Source organism: Genypterus blacodes, unplaced genomic scaffold (assembly GCF_046128005.1).
Source record: "Genypterus blacodes isolate CSIRO-AG114 ecotype Tasmania unplaced genomic scaffold, CSIRO-AGI_Gbla_v1 ptg000045l_1, whole genome shotgun sequence".
In the NCBI taxonomy this organism is placed as follows: domain Eukaryota; kingdom Metazoa; phylum Chordata; class Actinopteri; order Ophidiiformes; family Ophidiidae; genus Genypterus; species Genypterus blacodes.
In genome coordinates, this window is record NW_027466858.1 from 3145795 (window position 1) to 3167627 (window position 21833).

Genomic DNA, 21833 nt, shown 5'->3' on the forward strand with positions numbered 1-21833 from the left:
TCAAAGCAGTAAAAAGGTGTTAAGTCCCATTTCTGTAACTCTCTCTGGTTTACTTCCATAGAATGTTGTTGCGTTGGAGTTATCTGCTAGTATTGCACAACTCCCAGATAATAATGAGTCATCTGTGCTATGAAGTTGATTACTTTTTTCAAGTTAGCCCAATATGGCTGCCTGTGTGTGATTTTCTTCATCAAGAAATGGGAGTGAGCACTAATCTAACACAGATTGACTCAGAGAGCACAGACGCCACACTAACTGCCCCCCACCCATTGCATCCTTAAAAGTCAAGTTCTCGGCTATTTAATATGGAGAAACAAAATACAGTTGAAGCAATGAAATGAAATTATACAATACAAATAAAATCACTGTTGGTCTAATAAAAGAATGGAGCTATTCTGGAAAGCTAAGTGACTGATTTCCTGAGGAAGGGACGGGTTGTGGTCATGACAAATAAGTCCTGGTGCCAAGTCGCCCACAGCTCCGAGCCCGCTGACAGTGTGGAACGCATCAACGCGTGCCAGGATTCAGTATTCATCAGTTCACACATGTCAATGTCTACTGAACATCTCTCATAGGTCCAAATCCTATCGTTAATTGGCTTTACACAACAAACCAATCAACACTTACAACCTCCAAGCCAATGTTATGAACAAGAACGCAAGATGATATAGGATAATCACAATATACATCAAAATGTCTATAAACCACAAAGAGGAATGTTCTTGTCGTAACATTTTAACTGGACTCAATTTAATCAGTGGCATTTGTGTGGAACTACATTTGCTTTTAGGGATATTTGGGGCTTTAGTGCACAGTTTAGTCTCAGAGGGACGTAACCATAGAGACCAGACTGCAAATGAGCATTTTTGTATGTATGTGCAAATGTACAATGTAGTGCAGCTAAGATTCTTCTTTGAAAGATTGGTTGATCTTTAGATTATAGAAACCTGAGCTGAAAATGACTTATTATACTATTTTCTTTTTTAGTAAACAGTAAAACATTAATTAACAATTAAGAAAGAAATTCAACCATAGTTAATTGATACTTATATTCTCACATTCTGTTGGTAATTATATATTTTAATCATAGTTTCTATGACTTAAGTTTTCTTATTTTCATAAATGTACGGGTTGAAGGTTTGTGTCGCTCTTCGGGTCCCCTCAGGTGATTATTGGTTCCTACCTGCCCTTGTTTGAGGAGGGACACCTAGAGGTCGAACACAACAGAGACGTTACAGCGCTCTGTTGTTGTGACAATGTAAGAATGTAAGAAGATGTAAGGCTTACATCTTCTTACATTCGTACATTAGCGTCCTAAGCAGAACCAAAGGATGAACCATTGTAAGCAGAACCAAAGGACGCTATGACACCCAGAAAAGACAGTTACAGAAAGAAAAATAAATCTGAAAACGAATTAATTATTGAAATAAGTGTTGACTGGGTTGTTTTTATCCCCACGTTAAAGAGAACTAAAGAGGTTAATGACGCCTGACAGACTAAAATGGACAAAAATCACTGACACACACACACACGCACACACACACACACACACACACACACACACACACACAGCACGGGACAGTCCCGTCTTGGCTCGGCACCGCCCAGTTGGCTGCATCATCACCATCCGGATCGCCATCATCGCTTCCCCGCTGAAGTCACACAAACACACACACACACACACACACACACACACACACACACACTAAGCGCCCTCCCCCCTCCACGCACCGGCCGCACGGAGCGCTGCGATAAAAACCAGAGAGCTCAGAGATAACAGAGCACAGAGCGAAAGAGAGAGCACCCACAGAGCACCCACGGATCGAGACAGAGCACCACAGAGCACCACAGAGGCACCGCGTCTGTACCTGGTAAGAACTCGTACTTGCATTGTTTCACAATGAAGGAGCAACAAACTCAACTTTGAACATGAAGTTTGTTCCTTTTGATCAATTTAAGAGAATATTTTGTCTATTTTCGATTGAAGACAAACTGCATATCTTGTTTTTGTTGAATTTTATTGAATAGAAATAATAATTTTGCTTCACTTAATTAATGTTAAAAGTAAATACTAATTAAATACCACACACACATACCATCACACACAATTAGGCAGTATTAAAAAAACGTGATTATTCTTTCAATTAATTTGTAAATCTATGCAAAACAAACTATATTGAGCCTTTATATGTGAGTTTGCATGTTATATGTACTAAAGTCATTCTGAGAAAAGAAATTCTTCTGGTTTCTCTGTAGTTGCATGTAAAGGGTTAAGTGTGTAAACTTGCTCACACACTCTCACCTCTCACTCTGGGTCTCTGTTTGTCCCTGGACACACCTCCACCTGTCTCATCTGCTGGGAATGCGCCTCTTTGGCTTTATTATCCCTCGGTCATTCCTCCTAAATTGCTCCCCCAGGAAGTAATCAGTAATCGTGGTCGTCACGGTGACTGCCCAAACTCATGACAAAGCGTTCTGTGTCTGATTCCTTTAGAAATATGGAGAAGCAGAGATAAAGAACATGGAGACATTGTGCTCTGGTGTGTTATCTAGGAACTTCCCAGTGTGTGTGTGTGTGTGTATCTCTGTACCACCCTGAGCCCAAACCCCAGTGAAAGTTGACGCCGGCTCTTATCAGCTTCTTCCACTAGTGAGCCTGGATTGCGTCTGAGCTGGCCGCGTTCCACTTCTACTCCCCAGCATCCTTCAGCGCTCAGATTCTCCATCACACACACACAGATGATGTGGTCAGTTTAGGGTTTGAATCTGAGTCTGTGGCTCAATCTGACATCTGTGACTCACAGGCTCAGTGGGTCAGGTCTCTGTAAACTGGATCTGAATCTGGGTCAGACGGGATTCTGCAGCGCTGCATCAGTTAATGGGGAAAAGGAATTTTGGGGAGTGAATCACTTGCGGTCTGCTTTTCACACGAGCATCTGTATAAACTCCCTCTCTTTGTCTTCGCTGCTCGCTGCTCCGTCTGACAGAACTCTAGGATTGCATATTAATCTAAGGGCCACATTAGCGGTTAAACTTCCCATCTGTATTCCTCTCTCCTCTCTCTCTAGTCCTGGAAGTTGGGATGATTCAGGAACGACTCATTCTCTTTCTGCTGACTTCTGAGCTTTGATTTCTTCCCTCTCCTCTCTCTCCTTTCCCTCCTTTCTCTCCCTTGTATCTCCCCTCTATCCCCTTCCTTGTAACTATGCCACTCTCCATCATCTCCTCAGCTTATTTGACTCATATACACTTTCCCCCTCATCCTCTCTGATGAAGGATTCCGTCTGTGAGGTCACAATGCACCTCTGTGTTCTGCAGGAGTCTATAGAGGAAGATCATCACATGATTGTTGAGGCTTGAATGAAAAACCCCCTGGTAAGGAATGCATAATGACTGCTAAGTAGCTTACCAAGACCACACGTGTCACTCAACCATTGCCAGTCATCTTACATGCATGCAAAGCTTTCAACATAAGGCTCAGGGCCCGAAAAGGAGCAAAAATGCAGCTTGGAAGCGTCCCAGTGGGTCAGACAGGTTCAGAATGGCTCCATGTTTAACAATGTTTTTGCTTTCTAAGAATTATTGTTCACACACGAACTTCATTGCCAAGAACAATGCGATAGTAAAAAATGGAGTGCTGCCCTGTGTGAATGTGTTTCCTCTCCGAGCTGCCAGTCTATTGTCAACCAGAACTTTCAAATAAGCACAGACGTCCTTTGATGATCTTGGTGAGCGATGCCGTGTTTTACTTCAGTGTTTTTGTTTTCTCCATGTCTCCATGTAGTCCGGTGCTGGGGGGGGGGGGTTCTGGTCTCTGGTCCCTGATCTGGTGTCTTCGTCTCGTTACGGGAAGACAGGAATGTCTCACCTCCCACCGTGACAACCTCAGCACACCGTCCTCATCACACATCTTTGCTAATAGTCTGGTGAGCTCACCGCTGGAGACCAAAGCGTGCGGTCAGCAGTTAAATTATCACCGATTCCCTTAAACGCGGCGTAGCTACACGACCTCCTGCTGAGAGGAGACGAAGAGCGAGGGCCTGTTCCTGATCAGCTCTTTAGTTTGACCTACTTCAGACTCCACCTGCGTGTCTCATCATCCGCTGCATGTGTTTGCAGTGAAAATTGCGGTGATCGAGCTGACGATGACTAAAAGTCTGGCTCTGGGTCATTTGTTCCTGTTTTTATTTCCTCACTTGACCTACAAGGAGAAGTGTGCAGCGTTCAGAGACCTCAGCCTCTCTGCGTGCTTCTTCATTTTTTATCACACGTTTAAAAGCAGCCGTTAACCCACTGGGCGCCAAAAACAAACGCCTTAATCCTCTCCAACTGCCAGAATGGACTTTTCTACATTCTCCATTTGCGGTGTTTATATCGGTGCATACACATTAAAACGCTGTGAGGAAGAGCACAGAGACGAGCCAAACTCAGACCGACTTGGTGACGATCCAGAAGCAGCTGTTAATCCTACAGAGGGAGTTCAGCCCAGCGAGGGAGCGAGAGAGAGAGGGGCCTCATGCAGATACCACAGACTTAAAAATGGGTGGGGATACACATGTGCGAGGGTCTGATGTGTGTGCATGGTTTGTGTGTGTGTGTGTGTGTGTGTGTGTGTGTGTGTGTGTGTGTGTGTGCGTTGATATGTAGGCATGTTTCCGAATGGCAGGGGCTAATATGTGAGACAGCTGACAGGGCCTGGAGAGGTACAGAGGGGGGGACAGGGGCGAGGCCAGGGAACAGAATGGAACAGCTGCACAAAGGAAACAAAAAGGAAATGTATGTGTGTGTGTGTGAAGGGGTGTGGATGTTATTGCTGCTCCACCAATAGAAGTCTGTGGGGTAAAAGCACAAGGCAACAGGGGTTTTGGGCTCTTTTTCTACCAAAGATGTCCTTTTAACGGTCAGTGTGTGTGCACGTGCATGTGGGTGTGTGTGTGTGCGTGTGGGTGTGTGCTTGTTTCAAATGTATTGCAGACAGTCTTTGTTCCTTCAACAATGGGCGGAGGGAACAGTAAATCGTTTTGTGTAGGAGAGCTGATTATCCCTACATTCCTGAGCATATTGTGTGTGTGTGTGTGTGTGTGTGTGTGTGTGTGTGTGTGTGCGCTTCAATGATAGCTATATGAAAACACTGTGCCGTGGGCTCAGCCGTGTGCTTGATCTTCTGTTTTTGCCTCTCTGCACGATGCAGATGTTCCTATAAGCTCTTTAACCTCATGAAGCATCCGGCTGCTGAGGACTTCCAGCCGTTCAGCTCCTTCTTTGTGTTAAACTTTCCTTTTTTCCTCTTTCCCATTCTCCTTTTTAGATCTTCCCAACTCTTCCCGTGTTACTTCCTCCATTCAGCCCCACTCCTCCTTTTGTGACTCATGTTTACTCACACTTGACTGAGGAGCAACAGGCTCTATCCTCTGAGCTTTTCTTCTCCATAACGTGGCTCTTTTTTAAGCAGAGAGTCTCACATCAAACGTGTTTTCACTCAAATTTCCAGCAGGAAAGATGAATGTAATTACACTCCGACGCTTTCCCGTCTCAGGCTTTTAAAGCGCTGAGTCACTTTGTCCTCATACATCTGCTGTTTTGCTGTGTTAAAGAGTGGAATGCTGTCAAGATTGTGCAGAAACTTGCAGGGTTGTTGAGTTTGTGTCGTTTGATGCAGAGTTCTAACAGAGCAAAAGAAAAAACTATCTGCTTCCTGTGTGAGGAAGAGCCGGGAAGATAAAGAGGAGTTATGATAAATACTCTGTTTATACTGTAGGAGGAAATAAGTAGACGCCCATACACATAAAATCCACTATACCAGAGAGATGGACATGTAAGTCTAGCTTCATACATGACACGTGTGTTCATATAGCATGTAAGGCCTTCTATGTACAGACCATAATAAACAGCCACATTGCCTTATATGTACATTTCCTATAAGATTGTGTGTTTGCACTTGCACAATAAGTGATGGCACGTAAACTGAGCGGTCTAACTTTAAATACGGAAGTGGGCATCATCATATGACACACACACACACACACACACATACACGCTATATATATGTATCCGTCTGAAGAGCGTGTGACATCCTTTTATCTACATGTGAAAAGCATTACATATACACACATTAGGGAAGTGGGTTTGATGAAGACAGTGACGACCCACACGCACACAAATATGGAACTCACTTCATGATGTTATGACTTCTTGTCTCAGGGAGGAAATGAACATAAATTTGAGGAACTAGGAATGACACCTGCTTCCTATATGCTCGCTCCCTCTCCCACCCTTTCCTCCCCAGTCGTCCCCCTCAGCCAGAGGACAATACAGGCGTGGGGATGGAGGAAGGAAGGTGGACAAGGAAGTAGACCCCTGTAGGAATGAGTAGAGGGTCTCATAGGGATCATATTGTTCAGCCATTGTTGACTTGTCGTTGATGACAGATTCACAGCTGGAGTGTTGTGTTTCTGCTCTCAGCTCGCTCTCATAAGAAGCCTACGTGTGTGAAACGTCTTACAATCATGACTTATTTACTTCTTATTCAATTTCCAGCACACTGAAGACCAGCGTGGCAACCATGACCCAAACACTCGGATTCTTACTGTTCGTGTGCGCTCTGTGCTGCAGCCTAGCGGACAATGTGAGTACTGCACCCGTTTGATCTAAGGCCTTTACTTTCTGTTGTTTGGTTTAAAGCCATTCGACCACCAAGTTCATACACCTGAGCGTCGCGATCTGGCCAGTAGATATGACACTAATAAAGGATCTTCTTCTTCCTCTCAGGTGAAGCTGCTCCGCACTAAGAGAGGAGGTCGTTTTTACAGAGGTGAGCCGGTCTGGCAGCCACCTAGACGGACCTTATTGATTATTCGTATCCACAAGTCCTCACCTTCTTTTGACACCTCCTGTGAGCCATCCTTTCTTTGTCATTACTAATTTCACATCATCATCATCATCTTAAATTGTGTTAAATGTCTGTTTGTGTCTTTTTATGTGTTTTTCCCTTCATGTTTGCATGCTCATTACTTTCATTTCTCTTACATGTTACAATGCACGTTTGGCGTACTATGTATTTACTATGTGTGTATGTGTGTGTGTGTGTGTGTGTTCTTGCAGCACAATGTGTGGAAAGTGAGACGTCAGCAGTGCGTAGTATCGGGGCCAATTGGCTGCGATGGAGGGGACAGCGTGTGGAGTATTGTCGTTGTGCTTCTAAAGGACAAGAGCGTTGTCATGTTGTGCCTGTGATCAGTGAGTGTGACATGAACACAACAATACACACACACACGCCAATCAAACTGACCTTCTGATTGTTGATTTGTCTTTTCTGACCTTCTTCCCTTTTTGTCTCTAACTGGAGTTAATCTGAACCTTACTTTACACCCTCTGATGATTATGTCACTCTGTCTCCATCATGTGTCCAAATCTGTGTTATTCCAGTTTCACCCCAAACCCAGAGCTGTTGGCTTCCTGTGTGTTTCAGTGGGTGTAGTTTAGACTGAGATTGTTTGAGCGACTCCTGCCAGACCCGGCCGTCGTACGCAGATTCATCCCTATTGACGAACGCTTGCCAGGCCTAAATGTTCCTCCCTGAGACAAATTGCAACCACATTTAAGTCTGGCCAGGGCTGCCCGGGCCATGAGCTCATACCACTGGGAGTGAGCGGAACGCTGCTATTCTGAATATTTGCTTTGAGGAAATGTTAGAATAATAAATGAAACATTAGAGCGGTGACAGCATGAAACCAACTTCAGTGAGGAAAGAAACCCTGGGCCTGGCAGGAAGTCACTTAAAGGTTACGGGCGATAAAACATACGGGATAATGAAGACATCTGCTAGAATGCTGGAAGACACATACTGCAATCATCCAGATACTTCACTCTTAGATTGTGATTGTTATATCCTTCTTATAGTCCTCTTCTCATGCTTTGTTACTTGATTGTTTATGCTCTGAGTCTCTAAATGACCGCCTGTGTTTCCCCTCCAGACTGCTTTACGTCACAGTGCTATAACGGAGGGACCTGTAAGGAGGCCGTCTACTCCTCAGACTTCATCTGCAAGTGTCCACCCGGCTTCAGTGGGACCCAGTGTGAGATCAGTGAGTACTACGCTAAGGATTTACTGCATTATGTAATCACAAAATGTGTCTCTTCCACTCCATCGTGAGTTAAATGGAGACACAAGCCCGATTCAAATGACCTACAATCTTCTGGAGTCTGAGCGGGGTCACAGCCTGCCGGTGTGTGTGACTCATGGGTGACAGGAGTCTGTGGTTCTGGGGGGGGGAAAAGGTTCTGAAACCATGGAAAGAAATTGTGCGTGTGTTATGAATGTTTTGTTTCTGTGGGCGTCGTTCTGAGGCCGGTGGAGGCTTTGGGTCGCCACACCCACTCACAGGCACACACATACACACACACACACACACACACACACACACAGACACACACACACACACACACACACACACACACACACACACACAGGCCAAGTGATTTCTGTTAAAGATTAATGAGCTGAGGCAGACTCAATAAATGTGATCTCATTTATGATCATCGGAGTTTCTGTTTATCCATTATGTTCAACCACAAATTGAGAAAAACACCACATAGCTTCTTATTAGGACTAAACCAGCTCTCATTTCATTGTTCTGCCTCATAATTTGCCTGAAATTGTTCAGCTGCGTTTGTTTTTCCATGTTTTTATTTTGCTGGAATCATTAAATGTGTTGTTGCTGTGATATTTTGGTTTCTCACATAAACCGATGGCTGAATTGTCACCTCTTTTCTTTCCACCACAGACACCAATGAGAAGTGTGTGACCGGGCAGGGTGGAGGTTACCGCGGCACGTGGAGCATCAGCCACACAGGAGCAGAGTGCATCAACTGGAACTCCACCAGTCTGAGGGGAAAGAGGTTTACAGCCAGGAGACCGGAGGCCGTCAGCCTGGGCCTGGGGAACCACAACTTCTGTCGGTACGTTGGAACGTTTGGTGTTCAACAGCTTCCTCAGACTCAAGACTCTCAGGCATTCAGATCATTTAATTGTTGGAAGTAGCTTAAATAGATCTGGAAGTGGAAGGAATGTAAAAAAAAGAAATCACAGATTGATGTGATCGGGGTTCTCGAGTTCATATTTTGTTGCATCTTGTTCCTGCTCAGCACAATATATTAACTTATAGTCCTTGCTTCTCTCTCTCTCTCTCTCTCCCCCTCTCTCTCTCCCTCTCAGTAATCCTGACAACGATAACGTTCCCTGGTGTTTCATCTACAAAGGCACTCAGATCGCCTGGGAGTTTTGTTCCGTGCCCAAGTGTCCTGAAGGTACAGCTGAACAAACACACAGATATCCGATAAGCTTGAGCAAGTTGTATGTGTGTGTGTGGTGTTAAGACGTGTGTGTTTCTCCTTGCTGTTGGAGCAGATAAGTACCAGGAGTGTGTGCTGGCCTCTGGTCAGTTTTACAGAGGAACAAAAGACTCCACTAAGAGCGGCTCTCGCTGTCTCCCATGGGACTCTCCTGCTATCAAGCACAAACTCTACCATGCATGGAGATCTGATGCTCTGCAGATTGGCCTGGGCAGCCACAGCTACTGCAGGTACAGAGACAAGCAAACACACTGATCAACACCCACAGGTGGTAATGCCTTCCATCCTTCAGCCAAACCTTCCCTCTGTCTTCTCTCCCTCAGGAACCCAGACGGTGACGTGGGTCCATGGTGTTACACCTACAAGAACCTTCAGCTGACCTGGGAGCTCTGTGGCGTTCCTAAATGCTGTGAGTACTTGTGTTTCCATGGCAGCGACACGGTTGACTTGTGCTTGAGACATAACAAAACACCTCTGTCAGTCTTTTAAAGTAACTTACTCTCTGGTTTACAGTGAGACGTCCAGCTATCATCACCACTCTGGGGCCTCGAGCTCCAACCACCAACAACAACAAAGGTAGGAAGAAGACGTTCATATCAACAAACAACCCAGATCCCTGTTTCAGTCTATATTGTGCCTCCCTGTTTCCTGTTGATCTCTTTCATTTAACCCTCAACCTGTAACCTGTCCGTCTCCGTAGCAACATGCGGCCAGCGTACAGACAACACCTTAAATCGCCCCGCCCGACGCATGTTTGGGGGCCGGGACAGCGACATCACAGATCAGCCCTGGCAGGTCGCCATCAACGCTTACCACTCACGCCTCAGGAATCACTTCCACCGCTGCGGAGGAATCCTCATCAACTCCTGCTGGGTCCTGTCTGCTGCACACTGCTTTGAGGCCAGGTAGGTCCGCTCACACACACGCATACACACATGCCTCGTCCTCCCCACACAGAACATTCTTACATGTTTCTAATGTACATGTTGCAGTGATAAAGCGGAGAGGCTGCAGGCGGTTCTGGGCCGAACGTTTAGGAAGCAGAACTCCAGCAGCGAGCAGATCTTTGAGGTGGAGAAGTTCTGGATTCATGAAAGATTTGACATGGAAACCTTTGACAACGACATCGGTGCGTGAATCACAGAATGTTTGGTTAATGGAACTTTCCCTGAGCAGCACAGTCACGATCCAAGCCTCCCTGTGTGTGACTCTGACTTTCCATCGCTCTCATTCCTCTCGCAGCTCTGTTGAAGCTGAAGACAGACATCGGTATCTGTGCCATAAACTCCCCCGAGGTTTTCCCCGTGTGTTTGCCTGAGCACGGGCTGGTGCTGCCCGACTGGACGGAGTGTGAGATCTCTGGATACGGAAAAGACTCAGAGTGTAAGTGAAGTTTAAGAAATGAAAGCAGCCCCTTTCACTCACTGCATGGCTGAGAGTGTTGCGTTCGTGAGGTTAGGATGAGGGAGTTGGGTATCACACAAGCGTGTTCCTACACTGGCCAGCAGAGGGCAGCATAAGTAAGCTTTTCCAAGAGGAGACAATAGATAGAACATGTTAGAAGCTGACTGAAATCCTTTTACTGAAGAAGAAAATAAGTAAATAAAAGCCACATGAAGACTGTTATCAGAAAGCAAAGAAGGAAAGGAAGAAAGGGAGAGGGCATGAAGAAAAGGAGATGTGAATTTGAAAACTGGTAACAACAACCTTCAGAAAGATGGAGTGGAACAGCACAATATTACTTTAAGAATGTAGGGGTGTAAGTTTGAAAATTTGTACTTCAAAGCTGTGCAGATGCGGTACAAAGCAGTACAGTGCAGGAGTAACTCAGTCAGCTTCCTGCTCTCACTTTCTCTCACTCTCTCTCTCTCTCTCTCCTCAGTTTCTGCAGAGTTCTCTGAGCGTGTGAAGCGAGGTTACGTCCGCCTGTGGCCCGATGACCGCTGCGTCCCAGAAGTGCTATCTGGACGCCCAATCACTTCCAACATGCTGTGTGCCGGCGACACCCGCGGCCTGGATGACGCCTGCAAGGTGAGCGCACTTCCGTCCTCCGCTGTGGCACACGGCTGAGTCCCTGCCCTGATGGCCGTGCTGTTTGCTTACACACGTGACTCATGCTCTGGTCTTCTTGTCTCCTTCCTTGTCTCACGCTCGCTCACAGGGAGACTCCGGTGGGCCGCTGGTCTGTAAGAACAATGGCAGGATGACTCTGATGGGCGTGATCAGCTGGGGCGATGGCTGCGGTCAGAAAGACAAGCCTGGTGTTTACACGCGTGTCATCCATTACATCGACTGGATCGACGGCATAATGAAGGCGAGCGGGGGAGTTTAAGGTCCGGAGTGGGACCGCAATGAAGACGCTGCTGGACGATCATGTCCACAGAAGGACAGAGACAGAGACGAGCTCAGTGAGGAGCAGCAGACCTCAGAGATCCCAGAGACTTTGATTCTGTTTAGAACCTGCTTACCTGTCGACCAAACTGATGGAAGTTTGAAATGAGGCCAGCAAGAATCCTCCATGTCCTCTCGTCTGCTTCCTGTCCTTTACTGAGCTAATGAACACAGACCAGGCACTGAGTCTGGACTGAACCGTCAGCAGGACATTCGCTTCCATCGTTCTCCTCCATCTGAGCCGTTCTTGGTTTCCGTTATTTGCTTTAATCGTTTCATGCGTCCACATTTTTACAGGTGTCCTCTGTAGAGACACCCAGCTGGAGGCTCGGGCCACAGATGAGCCAAGACGCTGCAGGAAAGAAGGGAAGCGTCCCAATTTACCTTTCTTCATTCCAGTTGACTTCATGTCGATTGATGGACTGAAGTCACATGGTGACACATTGAATCCACAACACACACACACACACACACACACACACACACACACACACAAGTCGCCCAACAGAGGCGTTCACTTTGCCCGATCACTCCCAAAGGATTGCGTGTTCTAATAATTTTTAACGCTGAATGTTTTTGACAATAGGACCAAACAGCAACACACACACATCTGCTGGTTCAGATTCCACTGGTTCATGCATTATCCTCAATCACCTGCGGGCCCTTTGTCTCCTGGTAGATGTGAAGGGAAGCAGGAAACCATGACACACACCTGTCCGCCCCCTGCAGGCCTCTGGGTTGAGCTCAGTATTTAGCATGTACAGTACAGTTTATACGTTTGAATGTTTTTATATCATTTTATATTGACTTATTACCAAATTCAGTGTGTTGTTCTGTTATTTTTTGTAAGGTTTGCAATGTGAGTAACTTCTCTGTTTTGTACTAAGTTAATATTTATGTGGATTCTCTTATTTGTTTTGTAGCGACTTTGATAAATGTACTTTTATAATTTATTGTCACTGCCGTCTTTAGCGTACAGTATCAAGCAAACGCAGTCAAATGTCAATAAATATTTGGAATAAATCACTTTGATGTTTCATCTCTTTCGCAGTCTCACACTCTTCATCACATTCACTATAAGATGACCGACTCTCTTGATTAATATACAGATTATTGATGTTACTAATGAGGTTTTGAAGCGTCTACCCCTGCCCAGGAAGAGGAGGGCGAGGAGGAGGAGAAATAGGTGACGCCTCCTCTGATTGCTTGTGTATCAAAGGTTAATAATTAATTGGCTATTTTCATGTGAGATGAAGCAGACAGGACGGGGTTTCACCTCAGTTTACATTTTATAATTGTAGGGTCAGTTAGGGTTATATGATCAGCAGAGCAGACAGTGTGTGTGTTCTTTGTGTGTGTGTGTGTGTGATGCATATACACAGTAGCTAGTAGTCAGATAGACAGGTGAGTCTGTCTGTCTGCCTCTGTCAGGTAGGAAATGCAAATGAGATCAGTTAGAGCTCGGCCTCACCGTCTGGCTGTTGGACTTCATGTGCTGTGTGCTTTCACCTCTTCATCATTTGAACCCTAGGACAGAAACAAAGGTGTTTCCTCCTCACTTCTCCTCACGTGAGACTCGACCCCAAATCATGACAACGGTAATGTACAGTTTCATTTAATTCTCTTTTTGTACTTGTCGCTAACACAGTGGCAGGCAGGAGCAGGAAGTGAGCTGTAACTCCACACCTCCTCCACTCTAAACTCTTTACTTTATATGTTGTGACTGTGGTGAGTTTATAACTCTGACACCTGCTGCAGGAATGTTAAAGTAGTAAAGTAGCAGTCCCCAACAAAATCAATATTAAGAATCATTTCAGCACAAGAATACATCAGAGGAAGAGGAGGAGGAGAGGAAGAATCATTAGGGAGTGTTACTGCATCTAGTCGGGCCTATAGTCGAATATAGAGAAGTTTAACATCATCCGCTAGAATATTTTGTAGGTGTAAGTTCAATTAAGTATCACTGTTAGGATGACATTGTATTCTGCTTCTCTCCCCCTCTCTCTCTCTCTCTCTCTCTCTCTCACTCTCTCTCTCTCTCTCTCTCTCTCTCTCTCTCTCTCTCCCCCCCTCTCTCTCTCTTGTCTCTGTCTCCCATGTTATATCCTACTGTAAAGTTGACTTGACCACATGTTTTTGGAAGCAAATACTATAAAGTGAGTGGAGGTGAAGATAGTGTGTGTGTGTGTGTGTGTGTGTGTGTGTGTGTGTGTGTGTGTGTGTGTGTGTGTGTGTTCTTACTGGTGCCTCGTTATTCTCCCTGAATGTTTATCACGTTGATTGACATAAAACAAACTCTACCCTCCTTCCTACAACAGTTTACTTCCACATAGGGGGAAAAAGTGGAATTAAAGCTCTGAGCTGCTGCTGATTGAATGATGTCTTTGTTTGGACTGAGCTCAGCTTGGTACATGTGTGAGATGGGACTTCAAATAGACATCAGAGGATTTCCTGTCAGAGTCTTTTTGTTGTCGTATTGTGTCAAGTATCACAAAGCCTAAATGAAATAGTTTCTTATGTTCCTCTCTCCTGTTCCATTATGTGTGATTTCTACTGTTTGCTTTGTTTTGCTCTGCTTTGCATCAAACTTCATGGCTGCATAACTTTGTCCTTTTCCTCCTCATGATGTCTGAGTGGACCAGCAACGGCACTGCATGCAAACTTTACAATAACAACTTAAAATGCTAAACGTCTTGCTGGAGGAAATGCAAAGATAGCAACAGAACAGTAAAAATGAATCCGTCAGCTTTACCTAAACCTCACCTCTAAACTGCTAATCCTTCATCAAATACATTAAAGGAAATGATATGTAATGTGTGATGTGTGTGTGTGTGTGTGTGTGTGCCAACATGAGCCTGTGAGTCACATATACTGTGTGTCAGCCTGATGATTTACATGAGTACTTCCTCCACACTGAGCCCTGTGGGAAAGCAGAGATAGCGTTGCCCACTTCCTGATTCCACATGCGTGTTTGTCTCACCGTGGCAACCTGACTCACGTCCTTATACAAGAAGGGCTCTGTTATTTTACAGATAGAGACTCTAATCCAAAGCAACGGGGGCGTGAGGAAAGAATTCACAAGGACAATATAAGTCATAGTGAGAATGATTGATCAGTGATTGATTTCTTATAGCAGAGGCTTTAGTTTGGTAATGAATGGGCGACACTGAAATTCAAAATAAATACACATCTACTCCTGCTGTCACGTCTGTGTTTGCCTGTACGTTCATTACTGCTTCACCTTAAAACAATAAGGGAACAAGTAACACTTAAGCCAACACTTAACACTTAAGAGTAAAGACTGAAGTGACTCAGGTGAGTAAGTGAAGCGCTGTCTTGTCTTCATGATGAAGCTGGATGACGTGTGTGTGTGTGTGTGTGTGTGTGTGTGTGTGTGTGTGTGTGTGTGTGTGTGCAGCTCCTGATCCAGGCTTCATGATGGAGTCTGTTACTAATGTTTAACTCAATGATTATAAACTCACACATGCTGCTGCTCTAATCTGTCTTTACTCATCTCTGCCTGGAGCACTAATCTGAGCTTTCAGTTATGTTTCAGAGCCTCTTTGGAAAACGAAAGAACCTGTGAGTAAAGTGTGATCGTTAAAAGCTTTAGATACTTTAACCCTTCATGTCTTAGTAGAGAAAGAAGCACCACAGTAAATTATTCAACCTCTCTTTTTCCCAACTCTCAGACCCAATGGACGTCCTGCACCGCCCAGAAGGACAGGTGAGATCAATTAATGTGTCTGTCTGCTTGCCTATCTGTCTGTCTGTCTGTCTGTCTGTCTACGTACATACTTACCTCTTACCTATGTTTCAGATAACAATGCAGACTTTGGGTGGCCGCAGGATGAGTTTGAGTATGTAAGTTCACAAGTTCTCTAAAATTTGATTTGCTGATGATTTACTCTATTTAGAATTTTCTTTTTATCACAGTTAATCATCAACAAGGCCTTACAGTATCTGCCAAAGCTCTGTTTATGCAATGAATCACCACAAATACCAATCCTGCCTATCTGGAGCTAAATGTTTCCTCTTCACTTCACACTGCAGAGGCCAGATGAGTCCAACAGTCCTCAGCTGTGGTCCTGAATGTGACTCAAACATTTGACGGAAGATAACTATTTGTTGTTACAGTGAGATTAGCCACATTTATAATCATAAATCATATTTGCTGATGGCAGGATGAAGAGGAAGGTGACATGTATGAAGTTCCTCCCTGTGAGCCTCCCACAGTCAAAGTGCCGCCGAGACCAGTAGAGGAGAACGTTTATCTGGGTAACACATACACACACACACACACACACACACACACACACACACACACACACACACACACACACACACACACACACACTGTCACTATCACACTAACAGCACAGAGGAATCACAACATTGCAGCATCAAAGCCACTGTGACTATACTGTTAAATCATTAGTTGATATTTGTCTTTGTAGAAACGACCCCCAGCGCTCCTGCTCCACACAGACAGGCTGCTCCTCCACCCAGACCGCCCTTGTGGCAGAGCAACACAGCCAAAGCCCTGGTAACTGCAGCTCAGCGTCTGTTCTCTCAGTGTTAGAGGCTTACCTGTTTTAATACGAGTTATAAGCTGCTTTATACATTATGAAGCTTGTTGTTTGATAGTTTTACACTCAGTTCTTTTCCCTCTGTAATCCAGACTCAGTCGTCTCAAAACGGAGCTAAACAGTTCTACATTGAGCCCAACAGCAAGAAACGTGAGACATCATCCTCTCACACACTCATCAGCTTGTGTCAGGGCTGAACATGAACAAACGGATGACTTTGCTTATCTGTTTGTTTCTCTCAAAGCACCTGAGATAGACAGAAATGAAGAACCTGGGAGGATGATAGTTCCTCTTCCTCCCAGCTCAGGTCCACCTCCTGACTCCGTTATAGACGAAGGTAATGACTCCTATCAACACAAACCTGCAAATGAGAACTAATGAGACCTAATGAGACATAAAGAGACAGGAGGGGACAAATCACAAGTCTGCACCTGAGAGTTTTCCTTCTAAATAAACACACAGAAGTGTTTCTCTGCTCTGGTGCCATATAATGAGACACAGGATCTCACAGCCAGTTCATTTGCTGAGGTGTCTTGTAGGTCAGTAGTTCGTGAGAATCAATACAAAAACAAGGGGCACGTATTGCCATCATGATTAGACAAACAGCGCCATCTAGAGTCATTTTGGGTGTGAAGGAAAGTCGACATCATCAGCTAGAAGCCTTAGAAACCAAATGATGAGTAACTAATGGAGATCTGGCTTTTTAAACATGAGCTAATTAACCGCCTGACTGACTGACTGACTGACTGACTGACTGACTGACTGACCCTCCCGTCCTGCAGTCACTTGTGTGTTGTTGGTCTGGTCACCAGTAGAGGACTGTGAAACACCACAAAAAGGGCAAAGCAGTCAACTGATTAATTTCTGTCTTTCAGCTGTGTACCTGGATCCAAATCAGGTGAGCTCACGTTTGTTATCTATGAAAATATGCTTGATAACTCCACACGCTCCCTTGTATCAGTCAGGATGTGTTTGTCTTTTGTGGTTGCAGGACGATAATGATGAGCTGTATGTGGAGCCGACTGCAGGTAGGCTGGAAGCAATCTGACTACAATCTGAATTGTTTCCAGGTGATGTGGAATCTTCAAACCCTTCTCATTTCCTTCTTCCTTACTCACCAGCGTGTTCCCCTTCCCCCCGTGAGCCCAAGAGGACTTCTTTTCCTCCTATGCCAGGAGCCAAACCCATGCCCATGTAGGTGAACCTCAGCTTGACAAACTTGGCAGTCACAGTCTTTAACGTGTCTGTTTAGCTTCAATGATCTTTCTCTCTCCAGGATGAATCCTACAGTTCCCAGAGCCCTGTCTGTGAGTGTGTCGGTTCACTTCCTCTCATTTCATCATCACATCTTCATCACTCATGTCTCCATTCTTGTATAAAAGGAAAAGAGCTCAACCTGACACTCTTAACTTGCTTTCTTTCAGAGTTCCCTCTTTCCTTCCCTGATTGAGGTCAAATCAGGTAAGTCACCTCCTTCATTCTCTGACTGACAGAACTTCTTTGCCATTGTTTGACGATGAAGATCTGCATATCCTGCCTCTGTAGCTTCTCCCTCAGACGCCAGACGCCACATGTTTCCTGCCCCTCCACCAGCTACCAGTGTCAAACCTCCTCTGCCAAACCTGAAGTAAGTGAAAGCCCAGGTATCTAGCATGCAGAGACACAAAGAGATGAGTGTGAGTGTAATAAAGGGAAGTTGGAGCGTGCTGACACTTGCTTTGGCGTTTGACCTCATCACTGTTGTAAAAGTGCGTGCATGTACTAGAATACAGCTCAATGTGCAGTGTTTGTCTTTATTCCAGCCATCCACATCCTGTGGTAGACACCAGGCCTGCAGGTAAGAGAAACCTTACAAAGGGAGATTCCACCAGCTGAGCCGTAAGACTTCACAAACTAAAGCCAGCCCTAATTAAGGCAGCTAATAAAGTCCGAAAAAGGCTATTGAAGGATGAATATCTACCTGAGTGGATGTGAATGTAGCCAAACATGGATTTCTCACTCATACCTCAGATGTAATGTAATGTAATGTATGGTTTCTGTCTGTTTAAAGCCTCTGCTGGAGGCATGAGAGCAGCCAGACAGACGTCGTCTGAGGTACGGCTCTGTAACAGCGGAGACGACTTTAACACGAGATAGTGAGCGCTGTGAGTGTTTCACTGACATGTGTTTATCACGCCACATCACAGGACAACGAATGGTTTGCGAGAGATTGCAAGAGGAAGACTGCTGAGGATCTGTTACATAGAGTCAACAAGGTAAAGACAGCTTAACAGTGAAACAATGAAACAGTTTAATGTGGCGTAACGACACATTCACTGTCCTGCTGTCCTCGTTTACACAGAGATTCTGCTTCATTTCACACTAAAACGCTCAGCTAATGATGAGAGAGTCAGTTTAATCAGTTTGATTTTAATTTCAAGGGTACGATTCATTTGATTGGCATATGTATCTTTGTGGGTGGTGATTACTGAAGAAGCATTGGTGATATTCTTACTATCAAGATTTAAATTACACAGACATTCCATATGTACATGGTGTGTTCTGTCTCAATCTTGTCTCGCCTTCTAATTTTTGGCCTCTATCTTCCTCCCCTCTTGTCAGCTTTTCTTTACCCCCTTATATTTACAATTTGCCCTGTGTCAATCTATGTTATCTGCTCCGCTGCAGGACGGCGCCTTCCTCGTCCGACACAGCTCAGCCCAGAACTCACGTCAGCCGTACACCCTGGCTGTGCTGTTTCAGCAGAAAGTCTACAACATTCCCATACGATTCCTGGAGGACGCCAAAGGCTATGCCCTTGGAAAGGAGGGGAAGACCAATGAGGAGGTGAGGATGAAGGCAGGATTTAGATGTGGAATGTACAAGACAGACAGGAATGGGAGAGAACTCTTTATTACTGCCTCACAATCCTATGCAGTATCGAAATTGATGGACAGTGCTGGTCTCTCTCTCTCTCTCTCTCTCTCTCTCTCTCAGATTTTCAGGTGTCTGGAGGACATTATTCATCACCACAGGCATAACCAGCTGCTTCTGATTGACAGCAAGAGTCAGGCTAAGCATACTACATACTTAACTGTAGTACCTTAAATCAACTCCATCAGCCTCTGGTGTTGTATTTAACTTAATTAGCACCTCGGGATGAACTGCAGGTCTACTGTGCCTCATCATCTTCATCATCCTCATGCATTACTCATTGAGCTTTTTTGCCTCTTCATCATTTCAGCAGTAATTGCACAACGTTATTATCTAGGTTAACTGTTCTCTTGTGCAAAGGGAAATGTGTCACTATGTTACTGTAAGAGTCGTTTATCTGAATGGTGTTCGTTCCATCAAGATAGGGGCTTTGTTGTTAAGATTCATGTTTACTGTTGTTGTAGTCGTTGATTTTCTATATCTAACGGATCAGTTTATCTAGAGTGAGGTCATATTGTACAGATTATGTAAAACACTACCTAAATTAAAACATTCTTGCTTCATCTGTTGACATATATAAGTTTCATGTAGTTGTGGCAAACATGTATGTATTGTAATAGTTTAGCTGGTCATGTGTTCTGTTCTGGTCCTGTGGTTCAGATGACCTTGACCTTATCATGAGCTCAGACCCTAATGCTGGGTTTTTGTGGTGTATTGTGTTCATTTAAAGCATTCAGTGTATTCCGCTCCTGTTTGATGAAGCTGTTTCAGTAAACACACACCTAATACAGTGCATGTTGTCAAACTCCACATGAGATGGATTCTTGTCAGGGTCAGTGTGGCAAGCTTGAGCTGGTTTGTGGGTTGAGCGAGTGGCAGTCCAAAGGCTGCTGACCAGACACGGTTGGTTGCCTCTGCATCCTGTTCCATCTCCGTGTCCAGCTCATAAACCATACGCCTGCCAGCACCACACAGCTACATCCTCTGTGTGAAAGAGTCAATATTTACTTTATCCACATCCCCTAAAAATGTGATTAGCACAGTAATATCAGCTCTATCTATCAAACTGTCACCTCATATTCAAGAATCAATGGTGGAATCTTTTATGCAAATCATGGAAATCAGTTAAGAGTCTACTGACATGCAGCACACTGAGGAGGGACATGGTGTGATGTGTTCACTGGAACACGTATGCAGGGTTCCATCTCTTATATGGTGGCTGGAAACAGTGAAGAGCCTCGTGTGTCTGTGTGGAGAGGTTGTATTCCTCGGCTTGCCTCGGCTTTACCTGTAAATGAATCTAGAACTTCCTGGAGGTAGTGTGGTGGCATTGTTGGAGCTCTGTTATGTTCTGAAGCTGAACTGATGCTCCGTCCAGAACTGTACAGACAACTTAATCAGAGAAGTCTCCTGTTGTTACTCTTATGTGTAAACAGATCATGTTTGTCATAATGTCATGTAGTGCAGACACAGCTGGTTGAGGCCATCTGACATCATTCACCTGAATGGTTGAATACGATGATGTCATTTTATTAGTTGAAGGACATCACTTACTTTGTTTTGCCAAAAATGACATCACTCATGGTGGTTGGATAACATCACTTATGTATCAAGTAAGAGCGAGAAGAAATAAAGACTTTTGACCTTTGACTTTTGACTCAATTGAGTTTGATAATATCTACGCCACAACAAAACTTATTTTCATTGTCAATTATGATGAACAAAGATATAGCTTTAAAAATATTACTGAATGATCTTAACTTGCAACCTTTTGTTATAAATTGTTAAAAAACAATCTAATGTCATGAAGAACTAAAACTCAGTCTGCAGGTATATTATAATAATATATATAAATTAAAACCTCTTTATTCATCAGTCTTATAATCAGATATTCATTCATATGAAGCAACTTTTTGTCCTGGTTAAGTCCAACAGTTCTTTTCCGTTGCATCACTCAGCTTTCCCTCCACTTCTTCACTGCTCTCATCATGTTGGTCACTGACAGTACAGTTGGATTGTGTAAGTGTGTGTGTGTTCCTTGGAAGTGTTTTTTTGATTTGATTTGTTTTTTGTTCTGTCCACATCCTGTGTGTGTAACACTGACTCAGTGCTGGATGTGCTTATGTTGCTTTTAGGTGGAATCATCTGTTAGAACCAACGTCATAGTTTTTTTTGTGTGTGTTTAGTGTTTTTGACCATTTAATAGATCAATCACTCAACTTTGACTTGCTTAGTACTTGTCTCACATTATCCATAACAGGCTACTCCGTTTACACAATATCTGCTTTCTTATGGTATTAGGAGATGATAATGTAATAAATTGAAATTCATTCAATCCTTTTTCAACGCACAGTTAGAAAAGAAACTAGGTTATAGTTTCTGCATTGATAAACACACAACACATGAAGTGAAAGAAGAAAAACACAAAACAGAAGACTAGCAGCTTAAAGCTCTCTTGATCCTAATGATCACCAATAAAATAATGATGATGCTGCTGTTGGGGTGATGTGATGAAGACTATAATGGGCAGAGGACCAGGGACGAGATGTTGGCCGAGCAGAACGATGGAAGTAGTTTCAGCAGCTTGGA

General features: G+C 44.3%; 2 protein-coding genes across 4 annotated transcripts; both read left to right on the plus strand.

Moving 5' to 3' along the window:
- The first annotated feature begins 1715 nt into the window (after positions 1-1715).
- plat (plasminogen activator, tissue) lies at positions 1716-12768 on the plus strand. 3 transcript variants are annotated; one of them, XM_076149558.1, is made up of 15 exons: positions 1716-1871; positions 6538-6625; positions 6769-6892; positions 7102-7236; positions 7974-8084; positions 8784-8958; positions 9215-9306; positions 9407-9581; positions 9675-9760; positions 9865-9927; positions 10052-10256; positions 10344-10480; positions 10594-10734; positions 11234-11382; positions 11513-12768. In XM_076149558.1, the coding sequence occupies exons 2-15, from the start codon at positions 6563-6565 to the stop codon at positions 11681-11683; spliced, it is 1827 nt and encodes a 608-aa protein (XP_076005673.1). In that variant the 5' UTR covers positions 1716-1871; positions 6538-6562; the 3' UTR covers positions 11684-12768. The 3 variants fall into 3 exon arrangements, with proteins under 3 accessions (XP_076005673.1, XP_076005675.1, XP_076005674.1); XM_076149559.1 differs by having other exon boundaries at positions 1718-1871; positions 6769-6811; XM_076149560.1 differs by lacking the exon at positions 7102-7236 and having other exon boundaries at positions 1717-1871; positions 6769-6811.
- Positions 12769-12997: 229 nt separating this feature from the next.
- Positions 12998-20896, plus strand: LOC143000277 (B-cell linker protein). The gene is made up of 19 exons (XM_076149534.1): positions 12998-13340; positions 15299-15324; positions 15435-15469; positions 15563-15606; positions 15927-16020; positions 16200-16288; positions 16424-16481; positions 16576-16668; positions 17207-17229; positions 17323-17359; positions 17453-17525; positions 17608-17638; positions 17756-17792; positions 17877-17958; positions 18134-18168; positions 18382-18425; positions 18518-18586; positions 18999-19157; positions 19308-20896. Exons 1-19 carry the CDS (start codon positions 13233-13235, stop codon positions 19416-19418), a joined length of 1248 nt encoding a protein of 415 aa, XP_076005649.1. The 5' UTR covers positions 12998-13232; the 3' UTR covers positions 19419-20896.
- Positions 20897-21833: the final 937 nt, after the last annotated feature.